The sequence below is a fragment of the Triplophysa dalaica genome, chromosome 10 (genome assembly GCF_015846415.1).
Source record: "Triplophysa dalaica isolate WHDGS20190420 chromosome 10, ASM1584641v1, whole genome shotgun sequence".
Taxonomy (NCBI): Eukaryota; Metazoa; Chordata; class Actinopteri; order Cypriniformes; family Nemacheilidae; genus Triplophysa; species Triplophysa dalaica.
Genome location: NC_079551.1, coordinates 3,568,751 through 3,590,401, shown reverse-complemented (window position 1 = coordinate 3,590,401; position 21,651 = coordinate 3,568,751). Strand labels below are relative to the sequence as shown.

The window sequence follows — 21,651 nt, the reverse complement described above, 5'->3', positions numbered from 1 at the left end:
AAAAAAATTATCAGTAAAATAATAATAATATTGCACAGTGACTTCTAACAATATTTTGCGCGAAGTAGAAAACCTACCCAGTCATTGTGCTCTGTGATAAACATCCGAGTGGCCTATTGAAATCGTAAGTCCCTACATCCTCTCGTGAACAGGACCAAATAGAGTTGAGGCAGCAGCTGAAGTTAGTGATAAGGTCACACATTAGAATATCAGGAGCAAGTGGTGTACCTCATTAATTTATCATTGAAACAGTTATTCATGACCTACATTATAATCACACAAAGACCAGCTCAGTGACTACAATGTCATATGTGCTTTTATAGGGGCTGCACTGATTCACAGGGATGAATGATTTAGGATTTTAGACATTTTTTGTCATTTCCCGGTGCATTTTTATTAAAACGGGATCATTTTTCTTTACAGTGAACTAGATATATCAAAACACATCATCCATCCTTACATCAATAACAACAGCCATCTTTCATTTACATAGCAGATTCTTTCCCTTCCATGTTCTCAATTTTTTTTGTTTTCTATGGAGGATGAGAAATCACTTAATAAAGTGAATAGATAAAGTGCATGAATAAAGAAATTAATAAATACAGACATAAATGAATCCATAAAGACAATAAACAATTAAATTAAACATGCAGCCATTTATACCCGAATCTGCTTTGAGCAGGGTTCGAACCGATGGACTGGGACTGAGACTGACACGAGAGTCTCTCAAGTGTCCTATACACCATGACGTCACATCTCATTAAATCGATTTTTGGTACTTTTTCTTTTTTTCTGTTGTTTCATAACTTTATTAATCCACTTACCGATTAATTTATTTGTTTATTGTTACATTTATCTATTTATTAGATTAAAGTCATTTTCAGCACAGCCACTGTATACGCATAGCGGAAAGTGTTTCTTCCGCTATGTTGCCGTTGCCATGGCGAATCGTCATATCGGAGCTCCATTGATCATGGCTTGTTGTAGTCGTGGTGCTACAACTCAAGGTAAGACAAACCAGTCTAACTTACTCAAATCAGCTGTTCTGAAACCAAAAACTCAATGTTTCGCATCTCGGTGCAAATCAACTAAGAATTCAGATTTTAACTCGGTTTTGGTTGAACTCTTCATTGAAACGGGCCGTCTTCATCGTTGTAATATCAACAGGTTACTGTCTTGTCGTTTCGCTGCCTGGTGTAGCCTATTTGTTGGAAAGAAGATCACTACCGTGTGATATTTTTGCCCTTTTGTGAATAGAGTTGGTATAATGGACACGACACGTGTTACAAGCTTTATGGACTCTTCGTATGCTTTATTAGAGTAAGGAAATAAAACACTGCATTTGGATGTATTAGGTTTATTGAATAATATATTTAGAAGTAACATATTATCTAACAATTCTGAGTAACGATATTATTTATTTTATACTTTTTTTACATTTGGCTACATTATTTTCTGCATTGGAATGATTAATATTGCTGGTCAGTTTTAAATGTATTGGCCTACAAAATTTATTGTCGTTTGTTAATTCTATTACTTCGTCTTGAATAATAACATATGGGCTTTAAACAATGTTTTATATGCCCTATTGATATTGTTTGATGTAATATAAAAAAGCTTTTCAACAACATAAACATCTGTTGCATGTAAATAGATGTCAAACAGAAGCTGTGGTGCCACCTATTGGTTTAATGTGGAAACACGCTCTGGCAACATTATTTCTTTCATAGGAAAATTGAAGTTCAATAAAAAAAGTTACTTAAATCCAAATCTATCTATAAAAAGCCTAATCGATGTCTGCCATTATAATCAGTAATTCTAAGTCACGTCATCTTTATGCCAACAACTTTCCGATCGGTTTGTCGGTTCCTGAAGCAGCAGCATTAGAAAGGTTTTCGCCACCTATTGGACTGTACTGTCAAGGTTTCGTTTAAAACAGAAAATACAAAATGCCATATAATACAGTAAAAAATCTAACTTCAACATAACCATGTAGCAGCACAAAAAAATGTAAAACTGAATGAAAAATACTACTAATAAATGAAGAAAAATTAATTTGACTACATCTGTCCCACAAGAAGTACACTCATTACGATTCATAATAAAAATTTAACCTCTTTAGCTTCCGGGAGTAAAAAGGAACGGACAGAACCCCTTACTCTGATCTGTGACACTTTCTGCACCAGAAGTGATCTTAAACCGCTGTTAATTCAACTTTTATCCAAACAATGCTGGCTATTAATTACCAAATTACATAGTCTTGGTATCGCAGTTGAATAATAACCTATAATATAGGCCTGCCTCTTATCAACTGAGCAATGTTTTTTAACAGAGACAAATCCACTTTGATTACAAGATAAGTTGTACTGTACAAAAACAACATGATTAAGAAAACATCCTTCTCCAACCATCATGTGAAAATCACTGGGTCCCCTACACAGGGTCAACATGCAATAATCGGTGAAAATGTATCATATAAAAGTCATTTTCAAGAAAGGTACCTGCACTAACATGATTTATTTATTATATTTATCCAAAAGTGATGATTTTGTGTATTGATTCCTTGTCACATCTGTGTCAATCGGTTGTTCACTGGTCAGTGAGAAGGCGGGATCTCTGCATCAGACTCCAGGCACCTCAATATTGTAACACTTCTCAGGGTTTGGTTTATCATTTTGTTGTGTTCTCTGAAAGTAAGAGGAAAATGTCAACATGTTTGATTTTGTTCTTGTGGAGTCTGTCTGGTAAGTTATCAGTGTTTTTGTATTTACTTGTTCTGTGTTAATATGTGATGACGATCACAAATCATTCTGAACTTCAATAAATACATTGCACTTGAAATCGTGTTCTAGTTGAATGTTTACAGATCTGTTTGTTCTATATTGCTTTGATAGTTTATTCCATAGCTAACATTTATCAAGTTTTAGAAACACATGTAGCGCAAATCAATAATAACGCAGATGGCCCCCAAACGAACAGACTTTTCTAATTCCATCTATTTCTTTTTCAGGTGTGTTTAGTGAGTCTGTGACTGAAGGAGATTCTGTTACTCTATCTGTGAATCTCACTGAACAGCAGATGAATGGGGGAATCTACTGGATGTTTGGAGAAATTCTAATAGCTGAAACAGAAAATGAGATCAAGTTCGCCAGTTACCGTGAAGACGGAGCTGATGGAAGATTCAAAGACAGACTGGAGTTAAACTTACATAACGGATCTCTTACCATCAAGAACATCACAATCACAGACTCGGGACTTTATAAAGTCATCAAAAAAGACTCAAAGACCAAACTCAAGTTATTCAACATGACTGTCTATGGTGAGTAGGTCTACACAATAACTCATGCATATCTTTAATGATATTACGCCTTGATCTTTAAAAATATAGTAGAGAAATAATTCATTTATGCACTGTCCTTTCTGCAGGTTTGATTTAGGCAATATATGTCATTTTAATACAAATTAACTTGACAACTAAATAAGCCCATTTTCTTGTGTTGTGTTTTTCAGCTCGTCTGCCGGTTCCTGTCATCACCAGAGACTCTTCATCTTCATTCTCAAATTGTTCTGTGTTGTGTTCAGTGATGAATGTGGCACATGTGAGTCTCTCCTGGTACAAAGGAAAGAGTTTATTGTCCAGCATCAGTGTGTCTGATAACAGTAACATCAACATCTCTCTTCGTCTGGAGTGTCTGGATGATTCTTACACATGTGTAGTGAACAATCACATCTCAAAGCAGACTCAACATCTCAACACTGATGTCTGTCACAAGTGTTCAGGTACGTAAGCAGTGTTATTAGTCTTTATTCGCTTAGCTGATTGAGAAACTGGTTTAAAATGAGAAGTTTTGTAATTCTGTTTTGTGGTGCTGAAGTTATTATAATACAACTTTAAAATGAATGGACAGTCGACAGTCAGTTCAGTAAAGGTACTGTCTGTTTGAAAGATTGTGATCAATCCTAATTCAGAGTTATTGTTGCAGATGTCTCTGACTACATCTGCAAGTGTACTTTTACTGAAGCTGTGATCCGATTGGTCATCTCTGCTCTGGTGGGTGTGGCTGGTGTTGCTGTTATGGTTTATGACGTCAGATCCAGAAGAGATTAGGGTCGATTGAGATGCATCTTGCTTCGCCTGAAATGAAGACGAGAGTAGGCGGCTGCAGTGAGTGGAGGAGTCAAAAAAGTGCAGGCAAGCAGGACACTTCCAGAATCTCGCTGTGTTGTTGGACTGCAAAGTCAGCAATGGAAGAGATTGTGACTGTGTTTTTTTATCGCGGACGAAGCAGATGCAATTGAAGTACCCCTATTTTTACATGAAGATGAGGACAATCTTTTTTATATATTATTAAACGTTGCTTTTAAGGCACAGTGGCCCTAATAAATTGTGAACTTCTTCTTCAAGAACTTCTTCACTTCTTCAACAATTTCTATCAGGGTTCAATTTTTTTCAGCAGGGATTATAGACACCCAAGAAACAACCAAAAACCTTTTCAGTTGATTTGTTATAGCTGTCAGGTATTATTGTATCTTTGATTGTCTTTATTATTTAAAAAAATTGTAAGCTGATTAAAATGTAAAATTGTAACTTGCATAGAAGCATCTGCTAAAATGTTTACAAACATGTAATCATGCAGCTTTCTATGGTTTGTTTGAAACACACATGTTTGTTTTACACTGTGGGGCATTTCTGCACGCTTTCTGCATTTGTACATTTTCAAATAAACATCATATATTATTCTTATTGATCAACTTGAATTTATTGACTGCATTTATTTATAAATTAGATATTATTTATCAGAATGATCTTACTCGTTGTATAAATACCATGCACTGTGCTGTGTTTTACCTTTTCTCTTTTTCCTGTTTGCCCCTGTAAAGCTGCTTTGAAACAATACACATTGTGAAAAGTGCTTTATACATAAACTTGAATTGAATTGATTCGTAAGTGTGTGAAACTTTTACCATCGTTGCGTGAACATTTGGACACCACAAAACACACGCGCGCACGCACGCACACAAGGACAACTCTACGCAAACATTTTGTTCAACAGTTTTATGACGTATGCTATAAGAAAAGTCACTTTAACACTTATGTCATTCTTTATCGGTGCGGTTTTTTGGCTGAACGTTTTTAAATCGTTGTCACAGAACTACAACAAAAACGCAAAATCATAATTTCGTTGATGGGCGGATCATTAAAAAAAAGCGGATTTATTCACAAGCTGGAAGTCAAACCGAGCGGAGCTTCAGCATGTTCTTTAATTTCTGTCGCTTTATTACCAAACGCTGAGTGAAGTTTTAACAGTGCGAGAACATTTCTGTTTATTCGATTTCTTTTATTTGTTGCGAGCGGTTGAAGAAAATGTTGAATGTGATTATATTGTGTTTCTGGGGTCTATCTGGTAAGTTGAGCGTGTTGTTTTATCTTCAGTTTTAAGATTCAAGAATTGTTCTGATCTTCATCATATTTTTATTGGAATAACATGTGTAGGCAAAATATTTTAACATTTACGGATCAGTTTGTTCCTATTCCGTCATTCATTCTGACGTTAAAATGAATCGTGTTTTTAAGTGTATGTCCATTTATAATTACAAAAAAACACTTGAATTATACACGTTAAACACATTTATTGAAAAGTAAGTAAAGTTTGTAAAAATACTTTGGTTGGCTACGTGAGACCAGTTTTGCGCTTCTATTTTTTGTTTTTATGTTGTGCCAATTGCTTCCGTTGTTTACCTCATTCGTAAGTCGCTTTGGATGAAAGCGCCAGCTAAATGACTAAATGTAAATATAAATAATTTATATGTAAATCCAGGTGTGTTTTGTGAGTCTGTGTCAGTGACTGAAGGAGATTCTGTCACTCTGTCTGCGGATCTGACTGAAATAAAAGATGGAATCTCTTGGAAGTTTGGAGAAATTGTCATTGCTGAAATCAAAGCTGGGGACAATAACATCAGTTTACATGAAGACAGAGCTGATGGAAGATTCACAGACAGACTGAAGCTGGATCACACTGGATCTCTCACCATCAACAACATCACAATCACAGACTCGGGACTTTATCAAGTCATCAACACAGACTCAAAGACCAAACTCAAGACAGTCAACATCACTGTCTATGGTGAGTAGAACTGGTGATTGAAATCTAATCCATATCATTGTATTAATGATTCAAAATATGATCAAATTGGAATGATATGGGTACATTGTGATGATATTCATATTCATTGTTGAATTCATTTTATTAAGCAATAAATTTAATGTAATCAACTTTTCAAATAACATTTCATTTGAATATAAATACATATTATAACAAAGAGCACGATATTTGGATGTTTAGACTTTTGGGTTTGGGTTTTAGGATCTAAATTCACGCTTTGGGTCTGAGTTTGTTTAGTCTTGTTCTGGAGTCCTGTGTTGGTCTGTACTTTACCACTTGTGTGTTTCCATTATTCACGTAATATTTTGTTTTCTCTACCTGCCTCCATTATCCTCATTATCACCTTCAGTCCGCTTGTGTTTACTTTCCTGTTCTGTTTGTGATGTTTTGTCTCTTTTGTTTTTTTTGTCCTTTTGACTGAGGTGGGCCACTTTTTTCCCAGTTCTGTTTTCTTTTGTTATTTTCTGACCCTCTTATTTGATTGTAATGCTTTCAGCTCGTCTGCCTGTTCCTGACATCTCAAGAGGCTCTTCTCAATGTTCTTCATCATCAAGCTCAAACTGTTCTGTGTTGTGCTCAGTGATGAATGTTTCACATGATGTGAGTCTCTCCTGGTACAAAGGAAAGAGTTTATTGTCCAGGATCATTGCGTCTGATCTAAACATCAGACTCTCTCTACCTCTGGAGGTGGAATATGAGGATACAAACACATACAGATGTGTCATCAACAATCCCATCACAAACCTCACACAACATCTCAACATCACTCAACTCTGTCAGCCATGTTCAGGTGAGTCACATCGTGTGATGTTTGTTTCTATTTCCTGGCGTGATCAAAGATCAAACTGACTTATATAGCATTTATAAATTGATGAACAACACATTCAGTTATTGACTCAAATTCTTTGAACAGTTTTCATTCATATAGTTGTGATCTGTTGTGCTGTTGTTGGATCTGGGATCATTGTAGCTGTACTTCTCATCTTCTGCATCAGAAAACAAACACAAACTCAAACACAACAACAAGGTAAATTTAAAAGCCCTAATACATTTGTAAACATATCTTTATGTTTTTTTTCCTGATAAAGTTTAGTTAAGAAACTGTGTGGAGAAATCCTGCTCAAATGTGTTTAATGTGTTTTATTGAAGCAGATCAGGCTGGTGAAGATGAGATCACTTACGCAGAGACAACATTCTATGAAAGACAAACATATAAACAGGTAAGATCATTCATGACTGTGTCTCTGTATTTCAGTAATCTATCACATTTAAACAATTGCCTGTTTATTTGTGTGATGTCTTTGAAGCTCTAGGTGTGTGTGCGTGTATTGTTTTAAAGTGTGTTCCTATCTTAAATAAATTATGACAATGTGACTTTCTGGTTTTACAATTTTTCTAGCCAATTAAAAACATTGCATTGATCAAAACTATGGAAAAGTTTAATGGCTTTATAGGGGTTTTAACAAATCCTCGATGTGTGAATTTAAACAGGACAGAACATTTGTGTAATGTGTTGTCATAAATGGTCAATAATATAATAATGTGAAGTGTTTTTGTGTGTTTCTGTCAGAGTGTGCTGGAGGATGATGTGGTGTATGCAGGAGTCATGAGAAGATGATCAAACTCCCTGTCCATAGACCATCAGATTACAGTAACTATGTCTGCTCAACACACACGTTTAAAATGTATTAAATGTCATTGAATGCAATACAAGCAAACACTGTGAGTGTAGTTTATTCTTTGCATTGCTGTCTTGATATGAATTGCTGAAATATGAGTGCACAAAAGATATAAAAAAGATTATTTGACAAATGATTCATGGAGATTGTAACATTCATTTGTTTTTAACTGTATATTACACATTGGTTTTTATCTTTGTATATTCAGTGACATGTGCTATAGATACATAAACTGCATGACATGTTTTCTTTTTTAAAATATTAAATAATAAAAAATATCTGCATGTAAATCAATGGATTGTAATGTATGACATTAGAAATGAAAACATGTAATTGAATATTAAGATAAGTGTAATAAAACAAGGATAAAATCTCTCAAATGTATGCTTTATTTGCTTTAATGTTCAAACATCTAAACTTTTCTTGATAGTTTTAAGTTTAATCAAGCCACGTGACTCAAAGCCCACGTTAAGTTTATGCGATCCAAGCGAAGGCCTATATGTCTATGACAAATAAAGACTTGGTAACTGCTGTACTGTAGATATACATTGGAAGTTTTCTTTATAATTCTGTAAGAACCGATTTATTTTTGTGCTGTCCATTTTTTCATAAACATGCCCCTGTTCAATTTCTCTTTATTCACTAATTCACGCAAGGGAGCAGTGAATATACATCTGAATACTGGCGCCATCTATTGGTAATAGTTTGCGAAAGTGCCCGGCCGTCTTTCTTCCGTGTTAAATAAACTAGATGTGTGACCATGGGCCTCGACAGCACTATTTATTCGGGGCACTTTTCCTTGAAAAAAACACCCCTTACAACCTAATCCAAATTCACTACATTAGTCCCTGGGTCCGGTTGCATAAAGCACCTTAAGTGCAATTTTCGCGTAAGTGTGCCCTTAAATTCCTTACGTTTTACTTGAGTTATTCTCCTATTGTCTTTGGTAAAGGGATATCACCAATTTAAGTGTAACACTTAAGGTAAAAAACTTAAGGTGCTCTATGCAACTGGCCATTGATGTTTTAGGATCAGCCCCTGATGGTCTTATTTCATAGAACCATGAACGTGTGTGACGTCACTTCATTTGCATTTCCTGCTAATTTGCTGATTTAGTGTCTCATGTTGAAAACGCGTCATAATGTGTAAACGGTATTAAGCTTACAGGATTTGTACATTTAATTATTATATTAATTTAATTGTTTCACAGGTAAAAACAGGTTGATGTTTGTGTTCATCTGGTTTTCTGAGCGGTCAGTTCAGCTTTAAGAGGTTTGAACAGGAGGGGGCGCTCGCATCACTAATGGATGATGATATAAAGATATTGGACATCATTTATGTTTTTTTAAACAGGGGGAGTTCATGCAGTTACAATTCATAATGTAATGGGATTATCCTTTCACATTAAATCAATAGTATTGTGTCAGCTTGGACATTAAAAGAAATGATCGCATTTATGATCATAATAGGCTACTTAAAATCGGATCCCACCCACAAGACATCTAAAGGAAATGAGAGATGACTATAACAAGAAGTGTTGATCAGACTCAAGTCAGTGACGGAACATATTCACTTGTCGTTCATGAGTGTCAGGATCCATTTATAACATCTCTGTTATTTGTCTGTGGTTTGTGAGCTATTGATAGAAATGTCTCATGTGATTTTATTGTGTGTGCTCTTCTGGAGTGAGTTTGGTAAGTTTCACTTCTTTTTCAGCACAGAATAAAACTGCCAAAGATGGAAAGACAGATATTGTTTAAGATGAGCTCAAGAGCTTCGGTGTGGATCAAATATAAAATAATTTAACAGAAGGTTGTGTAGTAGCATTTACATGTGAAGACACGATCTGTCTGAGAGATCATAAGATCTGAATGAACTTCAGTAAGTGTTGTTGTGTATTTTTCAGGTGTGTTTGGTTGTGTCTCTGTGTCAGTGACTGAAGGAGATTGTGTTACTTTTTTTGTGGATCTGCCTGAAACAAAGATGAAGAAGGGAATCTCCTGGAAGTTTGGATCTTATGAAAGTGTCATCGCTGATATCAAGAGTGGACACATCACTATATCTGATGACAAACCTGATAAAAGATTCAAAGACAAACTGCAACTAAACAAACATACTGGAGATCTGACCATCACAAACACCAGCATCACACACACTGGACTTTATCAAATGACCAACATCAAGACAAACGAACAACTCACAACATTTACTCTCACCGTCTATGGTGAGAAGAAAACAAATATTCACTCATAAACATTTTTATTGGCAATCAACGTTATTAAAACATATATTTTTTTCTGATGCTTCACTACATTATTAAATATATGTACTGTGCGTCAATTACAATCTAAATATGAAGAGTGAATAAAATCTCAATCTAATTTATATTCTTTCATTTATTATTTCCAGCTCGTCTGCCTGTTCCTGTTATCTCGAGAGTCTCATCATTATCAGGAAGCTCAAAGTGTTCAGTGTTGTGTTTAGCGGTGAATGTGTCACATGTGAGTCTCTCCTGGTACAAAGGAAAGAGTTTATTGTCCAGCATCATTGTGTCTGAACACAGTAACATCAACATCTCTCTTCATCTGGAGTGTCTGAATGATTCTTACACATGTGTGATCAACAATCCCATTACAAACCAGACTCAACATCTCAACACTGATGTCTGTCACAAGTGTTCAGGTGAGTCACATGTTTGTGTTTATTCACTGACCCACACAAATGAACTTGACATGCTGTATTTGAGTAAACACAGAGCAAATAACACATTCTGTTTCAGAGATTGTGATAAAAATAAGTTTTATTTACAGCTCCTCCCACAGAATTATCCTGCTGTTGTTTTACCGAAGCTGTGATCCGATTGGTCGTCTCTGCTTTGGTGGGTGTGGCTACTGTTGCTGTTCTGGTTTATGATGTCAGATCCAGAAGAGATGAACAATAGAAGATATCAGACATTCAGATGACTGATAGGTCTGTTGTTAAATCAGATTGATAACTTCCATTTTGAAACCAAAGCTAATGTAAATTGTAGCATAAATCTATAGTTTAGTTAGTTTGCAATCAACAGATTTTTTTATGTCTTAAACACATGATTGAGTTCTTGTCACTCTGCACCACGATAACACCACAACAGATACACTGAAATGCAATGCTTTAAATGCATTTTAATATCTCTGGCAGTCAAATGCACGAATGCAAAATGTTTAAATTCAGTTGATTTATTAAAAGAATGAATAGACAGAAGAACCAAACAAAGAGGAAACACATCACTTGCGGTAAATGTGTTTGCGGTGCACTCTTGAGAAATGATCTCACGGAAAACTAAAATAATAGAGCCTCAAGTGACATACATCTACAGATCTTTTCGACTGATAGAAATGTGTTCATGGGCAAGACGAGAAAATGTGCAGCACCAGACCTGCATGAAAAACATGTAAAGATATTGTATTGTGTTCAGCTTTAAAATAATTCTGATGTTTTATCTCATCTACAGTAGAGCTTTTGCTTGAAAATGTGTGATGTCACTTCCTTTGAGTGTTTCATGTTCATTAAACATCTGTGTTCTCTTTGTGTTATTGATTCAATCTGAAATCATGAAATAACGTGTAAACAGCATGCAGACTATTTTTGCATTTTATGTTTATGGTCTTACAAGTTATATGGATTTATGTTTTAGTTTAAAAGGAATCAATGATTGTGTTCATCAAAACGAAATTTAAAGAAACCTTGTCTTAAAGATCTCATTATTTACACACATATCTTCAGGTTTATGACTGTATATTTAGTGTTTTTAAACACATCAGCAGATCAGTGAATAGTCCAGCTGTGTCTCCCAAAGCAGATTACACTTCGGCGCCATCTGGTGGTTAAACATGGAAACACACTGAAAACGCTTTCCTTTGCGTTTACATCACTCATCAAATAATCAAGATGCAGTTACATAAATCACATTATTGATACATGTATTCAATAAATAAATAACAAAACACACACACGTTTCAGTCCAGATCAATACATTTACTTACAAAATTGACTTACAGTTCACTGTACAGTACCTGAACAACTCTTTCTGAGCACCATCTTTATTTTGAGTAGTGTATATATATATTATACATTTGTGAATATAATATTCAGTATTATTGTGCAATATGTCAATACTGTGCAAATTATGTTTATAATATATATTTATAAAGTATATAATTATGTCATGTCTCGATAGAGTGTAGACATCTCCCTTATAATGCTTTCATAGTTTGTCAGATCGCGTTCAATTCTAAATTCAGTGATCTTCAATATAAAACATGTAGTAACAAATAACAATATACTGGAAATATACATTGTACAAACAATATTCTGTCAATATTAGTAATAAAAAGTCCCTTTCCAGCAAAAATACATCCACATTATTTCATTCATTCAATCAATCAAATCATCACATTCATATCATTTAAAATTATTCACTTCACAGATTATAACAAGAGGTTTATGTTGTCAAATATTAATACAAAGCTTTTCACATTTTACCGTTTGAACAAATGACTGTGCACTGAAATAACAGCGTGAACAGAGCCTTAAATGTTCAGAAAACATCAAGTAGGGCTTGATTTCAAGCTGTGTTGGCATTGCAATAGACAACATTCTACAGTTGTGATGTTTGTAGTGGAAGTAAAGGAATCCCTTCGGACTCCATCCCCGTGAAGTCTTGACTTCTGACTCTCTCTTTATTACCTGTGAGAAAACAAAATATAAACATGTACAATATATGATTTCAATATATGAGCGGAATTTATGAACTTCTTTAAAAAATATAAGGTTTCTATATGATTCATAATAGTATTGCCTCATCATGAGACTGTAATAATATTGATCCCTTTATTATGCAATGCAAGTATGTTAATTTAACATTAATATTAATATTAAATATATCGTTTCTATATTAATCAATTATAATTAACATTTAACTGTTCCATGTATTTCAAGTTAAATTTGTATCTTGACAAAGATATTAATGGGAAAGATAAACATCTCACCAGGAAGAGAAACTCTGAATCTCTTGTATTTGGTGTGAGTGTTGCTGATGATCTGTAGTTTATAAAGTCCAGCGTGTTTAGTGTTGATGTTTGTGATGGTGAGAGATCCGCTCTCGTTCAGATGTAGTTTCTCTTTAAATCTCCCGTCAGCACCATCATAAAGAATCTTCTGTTTTTTGTCAGATTTAGCTATGAGATTATCATCCGGTCCAAACATCCACAGCATCATCACATGATCTCTCTGTATGTCAGCATCATCATCATCATCAGGTTGTAGTGTGACTGAATCTCCCTCCATCACTAACTCCAGTTTCTCTTCATTTCATCACAAGAATAAACAAATGAAAACTTAAACTTACCTGGGCTGCGTTTTCTAAAAGCCTCGTGACCTAAAGTTGATCTTAGAACCATTGTCACCAGTGAAGCTTCGACCAACGGCTTTCGATGCTTTTGGTAAACGCAGCCTTCATTGTTACATTGTAAACAGTATTTTTTGCTTTGCCTTAAAGTTTTGAGTTAATTCAACTTGAACATATAAGTTAACTCAAATAATTCAATTGATAAGTTGTATTAACTCAAAGTTTTGAGGCAACCAGGTATCTTCTTTTTTTTAATTCAACCAACAATCTATTTAGTATAAATTACCGTTTGCGATGAGCATAAATCTCTTGCACGTGTTGTCTGCGCTTGTTGTGATCTGTAGATTGTAGACGTCTGAATGTCCTCTGCTGATGTTTGTGATGGTCAGATCTCCATTGTGTTTGTTCAGTTTCAGTCGGTCTCTGAATCTCTCGTCATTACCGTCATACACCGACACGTGACTGCCGTCTCCGTTGATTTCGGCGATGGTGGTGTTTTTATCTCCAAACGTCCACAGAATCCGATCATCTTCCTTTAACTCACAGATACCCGTGGGAAGATTGACAGAATCACCCGCCGTGTGCTTTAATGTATGAACTACAAAAAACAACTTTTTTGAACATCACATTGATCAACATGTCACTATTGCTAAATACAGATTTGATGTACTCACACCAGATGAGAACGTTGAATTTCTTGTATGATGTTGTGTTTTTGCTCTTGATGTGTAGCTCGTATCCTCCAGCGTCTGTGTTTTTAATGTTTTTGATGGTGAGAGTTCCGGTCTGATGGTTCAGATGAAGTCTCTGTCTGTATTGCTTATCATTAGTGTTGAATGACTTTTCTTTGGTCTTTCCATCTAGTTCCGCTATGACGACATCTTTAGGTCCACATCTCCACTGGATCTTCTCATCGCTCTGTAGTTGAGAAATGCCGCTCTGTAGTTCGACAGTCTCTCCTTCTTTGACCTTCAGTGTGTCCACTTCACATCACAACAAAACACAAAACAAAACATTTCGAACAATGAAGAGATGGATATGAAGCACATCTTCAACAATTTTCAACATATTCAAGTACAGCTTCAGCTATTTATTTAAACTTAAGGTTTTGAGATTGTATAATGCTAGCTTGTAAATATAAGGGGTTTGTTGGATAGGAGCTGAAGCTTCAGATCTATGAACGCTCCACAATCCAAAAATGAGACAAGAGACAAAGTGTTTATACATTAATAAGAGTTTCTCACCTCGAACCACAACCTTGAATCTCTTAGATTTGGAGATTTTAGTTCTGTTGGTGATCTCCAGATGATAATCTCCAGAGATTCTGATTTTGATGTCATTGATGGTGAGATCTCCAGTTTGACTGTCCAGATAGATTTTTTTTCTGAATCTCTCATCATCACCATATGTAATATTATCAGTCTTCTTCTGGAACTGAACAATGATGGAACCTTTGGCTCCAAACCTCCAGACTATCTTGTGATCTCTTTGCATTTCAGAGATTCCAGTCTTTAGCAGGGCAGAATTTCCCGCCATCACTGACACGGTCTTCATTTCATCTGTCTCACACAAATACAGAGAACAAACAGAAAAACATTCACAGACGGTTTATGAATTTATTGCGACTCGGTCTGAATTTAATTTCTACATTCATTTCTTGAATGCGAGTAACTACACACTGCCAAAACTTAACTACTAATTATAATCTGATGTAATTATATTACTTTTTTAGGATTTGTTTTATTTTATTTTTCATAAAATGGATCTGTAATCAATTACCTTTGAGATTTGAGTATTTGTGACGAAAGTAAACCACACCCAGAATTCCCAGCACAGGCAGCAGAACAGCAGCACAAATCAGAACTATGAACCCAGAGGAGAGTCCCGGTTCTGCGTCGCCTAAAGAGAAACAGACATTAATGACTGACAGCTACTTTTACCGTTGTTATCCCGGACAGTTATTAATGCAAATATTACAAATGCAAAAATGTTGTCAACTTAAATAAACTGGCTGTGGTGGTCATATCATAAAGTGGTTTCAAACAATATGTGAAGAGTTTGGTTCCAAAATGAGATGTCTTTAAGATTAAAAATATGTCTATACGTTATTATGTTTTTATTTGTTTTATTGTATTAGTAAACTCTATTTTTTTAGTTATTATGGCTTAAATCAAAACAAACCAACTGCGGTTTGATTAATATAAATTGGAATGCACAATAAAAAAACTTGAATTTTGAAAAATATCTAATTTTAGAACCCTTCATATGCAAATATATCATTAATCATCAATTAAAAGTCGTGATGTTACCAACAAACACGTTGAATCTCCTGTATATGGTCTCTTTGTTGTTGGAGATTTGTAGTTGATAAACTCCTGTGTCTGTAGGTTTGAGATCTCTGATGGTCAGAGATCCAGAGTCATGATTCAGATGAACTCTGTTTGTGTATCTCTCATCAAAACCATACGTGATGTTATAAGTGTTTATTTTGATTTCTGCAAGATGAACGTCTGGATTTAAAGGTCCAAACATCCACACCATTAGATTGTGTTTCTTCATTTCCGTCACTCCAGTGTTAAGAGTCACTGAATCTCCTTCTCTCTTGTTTTCTAGACCAGCAAAGAATACATCTGGAACACAAACAGTAGCATTTTTTTGAATTTCCTGAGGGTATAAGACCAGGAAAATTGTCACTTTGGTGACTTTTGTCTTGAACTCACCCTGTACAGTAAGAGTGAAGGTTTTTATTAATGTCTGGTTGCTGATGATCTTAAGTTGATAAAGTCCAGAGTGTTTGGTTCTGATGTCATTGATGGTGAGAGATCCAGTCCGGTTGTCCAACTGCAGTCTGTCTTCAAATATCCCTTCATCAACATCATACAGTGAGATTTCCTGAGTCGCTCCATCCAATTTAGCGATGATGGAACTTCTGTACGACCACATCAGATAAAGTTTCTGTATCTCAGTAACATTAGTGTGGAGACAGACAGGATTTCCCTCCAGCACGGACACGGACACAGACACACCAAACACACCTGAACACACAAACAGACAATTTTAAAATGTGACACAATTGCTAATTTAGCCATTTTGAAGGACCCCATCTATAGCTGTTTTAGAGGCTTTGATTATGTTTTTTGGGTGTTTAGTAACGGATGTTCATGATTCTTATTTAAAAAAAACTTGGTAAAGCTGACCCAGTCTGTTATGATTGGTTCCCCACATAGAGTGTGTGAAGATATCCCACACATATCATATCAGCGAGCTTCTGATTCTCAGGCTGTTGTGATTGGTCGGTAACCCTCTCAGTGCACATGAATTCATAAGCTTTGGCAATTTGTTACAATAAACAGTAACAATTGCGTCAACTTCACTTCATCAGTTAAAAACATGCAGATCCATCGAAGTCTAATGGAAGTCTGCTAGTGCGTGTGCAAAGGTCAATCTTTGTTAGAGATCGCACACATTTGTTTCCTACTATGGCGAGGGAAACGACACCGGACTGATTGGTGTCAGATCAGTTATATTAATTAACACTAATAACAGAAGCGTTAGCTTTGCCTTTTTATATGGACCCGAGTTGGATGATAAAACAAGCAGTTTGACCAGGAGACATTTCCAACCAGGACTTCAAAGGACCTTTCATAGAAGTGTTTTAGACGTAGTCTATGCACAGCTTTCACAGCCGATGTTAAAGTCATGGAAGCTGTTATTTGACCATTGATTATCTAAGAATGTGTGTAGCTGAACTCTTATTAGACTGTGATAAAAGTACTTTAGCGCGAAGCTCAGTCAAATGTTAACAATCTCTAATAACCAAAAACTTCTTCAGCAGCTCATTCTCCTCTCTGAGGAAGGTCTCGCCACTTTTTTGGCGTATTCCTTTGGGTGGAGGTGATTAAAAGCACTCGGAATACTGACATCATGTACCCGGGAAGTAGAGGGCTGTAGTCCGATCCACCCGTTCTCTGTGGTCCTTGAAAAGCAAATTCTGTTAAAGACTATATCTCGCTTGGCACTGAACTTTGAGCTCTATCATTTTGCAGGTATTGTTGATGCTCTAACAGCAACATTACACACTAACTAAAGGTTAAAAAATGTGATTGCGATCTGAATTGAAACGTGAAAAAAATACCCTGAACCTTGGCTCATTCATGTGCACATTAAAAACATAAATGATCCGATCGTTCTCAATGAACAAGGCCTAAATAATTTGATTTGTCTTATTAATTATAGGTTAAACTATAACACAACGTTGTAAACAGTAAAACATACAAAGCTTTAGGTTTTAGAAATAAGAATCTGCGAATTAAACGATTTGCACGAGTAAATAACATACAAAGTCATCGCAAAGACGCGAATAGACGTGAACTCGTGACAGGCGATAAGAATGTACGCGATCGGGCGCGTGATTGCGCGAACGTGCGTCAATCTTGTATTCTGCGCAATTTTAATATTTGTTTGTAATATTCGCAACGAAAATATTTGTCATCTCGCGTCACTCAAGCGAAAACAACAAACCTTTCCTCAGAGTAATAAACAGTGTGGAACGCGATTGTTCGCGTTTGGTGTGAACCCAGCATGACGCTTTTTGGTTGTACCTCAATCAAAAAATCTGACTTTTACACAACCGACATACACATATCTGCTACAAATGAACACTATAATGTTCTTTTAGAACATTAAAAAAGTGACAGAAGTGCAAACGTCACATCTTAACCCACAGGTGGGGTTCATTGTAAAATACAGAGAATATAAATGATGTTTCAAGACAAATAATTCTGTCTATAAACTATGTGTCTATGTTTTTAGATCTGTCTATAACAGACAGATATCTACAGATCCAGCAATCCCTCATCTAACCATCCTTCTATTATACATTAACACAAACGAATAGATATATGAGAAAATGCTGCACGTTTATACAACACATCATAATTGTCAATGACTAATGTTGTAATTTCAGTTCTGATTATGATGAATGGAATGCACACCCGCAGCACACAAACATCTGGCTCACGTCTATTTCTGCAATACGTGAGACGAGGGAAAAACAGGGAGTCAACTTGATAAAAGAAGGAAGTAGGAACAAGTTTTGTTCTGCATTACACACCCAAATGGAAATTGTAAAACACACATGAAGAAATGTACCTTCATGCTGCGAAAACACATTTGTCCTATTTCTCCTTTAAACACATCAACACTTCAAACAAATCACAGCTGATCGTCATGCAAATGAGAGTCTAAGACAGCCCGAATCACTCCCTTTGTGAGAAACATCCGTGTTACCATTGACCCCTTTTTCCTTTTTGTGCCCCTCTATATCTATATATTGTGTCCCCTATATCAGCCCACGGCACGGAAACACATGGCATACTTCACTTATTTGGGAAGTGAAACGTTTTCAATTTTCAAAAAGTTCAGGGGCTTTTGGAAAAACATTAGGGACTTACACGTCTCCAAAGCCCCTTGCAACTGTAACTCTTTATACCTAAAATGCATTTTAAATATCTATCTTCAAATGTCGATCCCAAGAACATGTAAAGATTTGTTACATGACTGTGAAAAACTAATTCTTTCAAATGCAGCTTTCAAAAGTGAAACCAAAAGTAGCCTCAAAGAAAAAGCAGAAATGAACAAACTTACTTTTCAAACTTAACAAGATGATGACAGACATCAGCGGTTCCATCATCATTATGATATTAATTTGAGAAATCCAGATCCAGAGTATATTTCGTAATAAGGTATTGCAGCTCGTCGTGTTCAGCTTCCTCAAACAAACACAGTTAGGTCAACAAATATAGTCAGAGGATTTACCGACTGACGGAGACTATACGGCCCTACTAAAAAAAATGCAAAAATGTTGACTGAGGTTAACAGATTGTCTTTATATTAATAAAATAAATCACTACTTATAAAGTAGCCTATTAACCATAAGGCACCATAAAACGCACGAGTGCATTTATTAGGAGTATTACGGTACACACATAGTATCAGCACCCTTCTGATTCTTGATTCAAGGACGAATGAGTGTTTTTAAATTAACGAGGATGTGGGATGTCTATATGACAATAGCTTTAACTATATGTGTTACTCTTAAGGTGTATTAAAGTAATGGTGGTAACATCTCCACCTTCAGCTATATATTTTCCAAATAATAGATTTGTGTAATTTACTGTCATGATAAAACTTGGCATTATTGAGTTTATATTTCTCTACTGTCATATCAATCTCAAATATAGCTGTTTAGTCCAGGACATACCAGGACGTTGACTGGGAATTATATGAAAATATATATTTTTTTACTTTACAGCAGAAAAACTGTTAAATCTGGTTTAATATTCTCAGATGAAGCATTATGAATAATGTTAACAATTTCAAGTATTGTTTAATATGTGGATATTACAGCTGCCAGTTAAAAAAAATTGGTCTGACTTTAATGAAGGAAACCTGTTTTGCTCAGGCTAGTATATATATATATATGTTATGAGGACTGCGACATTAATCATCTTTGATTTCACCATGAAATCAAACAGGAAAAGGTGTTTATAAAGTGTTGCAGTGATTATTATAAATGATTTATCCGTGCACACAAGTTTTTTTTTCTTAATTAATTTTTACTCTTTAATCAAAAAAGTTACCTCTCAATAACAACTCTTCACCATGACCTCAGCAACAAAAAGAGGAAGGACTGTACTCACTAACCAATGACCAGGTATCTTTAGCCCTCCCATCCAGGCCCAACTTAAAACAGACCAATCAAAAAGGGAAGGCGAAATAAAGCCCTGTCCTACATTTGTTTTTCAAATTTCAGAAGCCATTTCACTTGGATGTACGTCATGGTACGGAAAGAAGTCACAGAACTACATATTTAATGCAAGCAGGCACACGTTCAACTTCAGTTTACAATATTTAAAAAGACTAAAGAGATTCTTAATACGAGCGAATTGCACCATTGAGTGTTTCACAGTCTTTCCCAAGCAACATAATTTGTACTTATGAGTTGACATGTGCTCTTTAAAACGATAAATTATGATTTGAGATCTTGTGTCAATGAAGACCTGTAAAAAGTTAAAACAAACAAAAATATTTTTTCAGATATATCACCTTCTCGGTATCATCTTATCATGTATGTGTTTTATAGAAAAACAATACTTCAATATGTGGTTTTATTTATTATATATTTATTTATTTTCTTGCATTATGGATATCCATAACATATCACCAAACATCTTCCATATAGTGTATATTTCCAAGAATAACAGACGAAATGAATAAATATTTCACACAATATTTCCTACAACATTATTTCTAAAATATGTCTTAATATTGAGATTTGAGATACTTAGAGACATGTTTTTGTACTCCACATATCCATGTAAACCATTGCAATGTAAACATTATTGTTTTTTTCTTGCATGTATACGAGGCTCCTCATTTACTTGCATTTGTTTATAGGATACTCTTGCCCCGACTAATATGGGAGCGGAATGATCACCAAACATCTTCCACATGGTGTATATTTCCAAGAATAACAGGCACAATGAATGAACATTTCACACAATGTTTCATACAACAATACATTTTTCTAAGTCTAAATATTGAGATTTTTAATGACATCTTTTTGTACTCCACATATCCACATAAACCATTGAATTGTAAACATTGTTGTGCTTTTTATCGTGTAAGCAGCTCGCCCGTTTTCTTGCATCTGTTTACGGAAACTCTTTCCCACGACTAATATGGTGGCGCAGTGTTCTTAAGTACAAAACATGCAATGACATTTAACAAAAATATACTGAAACATACTTACAACAAATATGACTATATGTCCATTTCCATCAAAAACACCATTCGTGTAATATAACATACATCATGTTTCAATATGAAAACAAAAAGGTTACGTTGACAACCATAAATACATTTGATATATACAAATGCATGGAGATGACACACTCAGTGAACGTTGTCAGAATGATTGGATCAGATTTCTGGCGTCTGAACTGGCAGGGTGAACTGCCTCAATCTGAGAAATCAGATTATGAATACAAATTGTTTTTCATTTATTTTAAATAATGATAAAACAGCCAACGTACTCTTGCTGATGTGACATTTATACTGTATTGAGAATTTTCTCACTTGTGCTAGACGTTTTCACTGTTTTTACAAGACGAACATATACATTTATGCACAAAGTTATAAGAGCACATGCGCAGATGGATTTCTTACTGTTTTGATGACACATTATGTTATAAACAGTATATTCATTTTTATTTAATGATGATTCACACAGAAGCACTTTTCAATGTGTTTGAGTGTTTTAGCAAAGCATGAGCCCCAAGAAGCATGGGTTACAGTGCATTTTATAACAGCTAAGAGGCGTTGTTAGGCACCACACAAAGCGGACATGCAAGCAGTA

At 35.2% G+C, this 21,651-nt stretch overlaps 4 protein-coding genes across 6 annotated transcripts; 3 read left to right on the top strand and 1 right to left on the bottom strand.

The window, feature by feature from the left end:
• The first annotated feature begins 948 nt into the window (after positions 1-948).
• LOC130430237 (uncharacterized) lies at positions 949-4,748 on the top strand. 3 transcript variants are annotated; one of them, XM_056759271.1, is made up of 5 exons: positions 1,489-2,497; positions 2,601-2,744; positions 3,011-3,319; positions 3,511-3,780; positions 3,984-4,748. In XM_056759271.1, the coding sequence occupies exons 1-5, from the start codon at positions 2,467-2,469 to the stop codon at positions 4,106-4,108; spliced, it is 879 nt and encodes a 292-aa protein (XP_056615249.1). In that variant the 5' UTR covers positions 1,489-2,466; the 3' UTR covers positions 4,109-4,748. The 3 variants fall into 3 exon arrangements, with proteins under 3 accessions (XP_056615250.1, XP_056615249.1, XP_056615248.1); XM_056759272.1 differs by lacking the exons at positions 1,489-2,497; positions 2,601-2,744 and adding an exon at positions 949-1,007; XM_056759270.1 differs by having other exon boundaries at positions 1,489-2,744.
• On the top strand, positions 4,120-7,790 carry LOC130429859 (natural killer cell receptor 2B4-like). Its single transcript, XM_056758683.1, has 6 exons — positions 4,120-4,165; positions 5,820-6,125; positions 6,661-6,954; positions 7,078-7,191; positions 7,314-7,384; positions 7,735-7,790. Exons 1-6 carry the CDS (start codon positions 4,120-4,122, stop codon positions 7,780-7,782), a joined length of 879 nt encoding a protein of 292 aa, XP_056614661.1. The 3' UTR covers positions 7,783-7,790.
• Positions 7,791-9,410: 1,620 nt separating this feature from the next.
• Positions 9,411-11,241, top strand: LOC130430481 (SLAM family member 9-like). Its single transcript, XM_056759594.1, has 4 exons — positions 9,411-9,537; positions 9,750-10,067; positions 10,253-10,525; positions 10,654-11,241. Exons 1-4 carry the CDS (start codon positions 9,492-9,494, stop codon positions 10,782-10,784), a joined length of 768 nt encoding a protein of 255 aa, XP_056615572.1. The 5' UTR covers positions 9,411-9,491; the 3' UTR covers positions 10,785-11,241.
• A 671-nt stretch (positions 11,242-11,912) lies between these two features.
• LOC130430243 (uncharacterized) lies at positions 11,913-19,108 on the bottom strand. The gene is made up of 9 exons (XM_056759279.1): positions 18,879-19,108; positions 15,953-16,267; positions 15,542-15,862; positions 15,012-15,131; positions 14,477-14,791; positions 13,907-14,215; positions 13,519-13,830; positions 12,874-13,188; positions 11,913-12,571 (listed from the first exon to the last, which is right to left on the bottom strand). The coding sequence occupies exons 1-9, from the start codon at positions 18,925-18,927 to the stop codon at positions 12,483-12,485; spliced, it is 2,145 nt and encodes a 714-aa protein (XP_056615257.1). The 5' UTR covers positions 18,928-19,108; the 3' UTR covers positions 11,913-12,482.
• Positions 19,109-21,651: the final 2,543 nt, after the last annotated feature.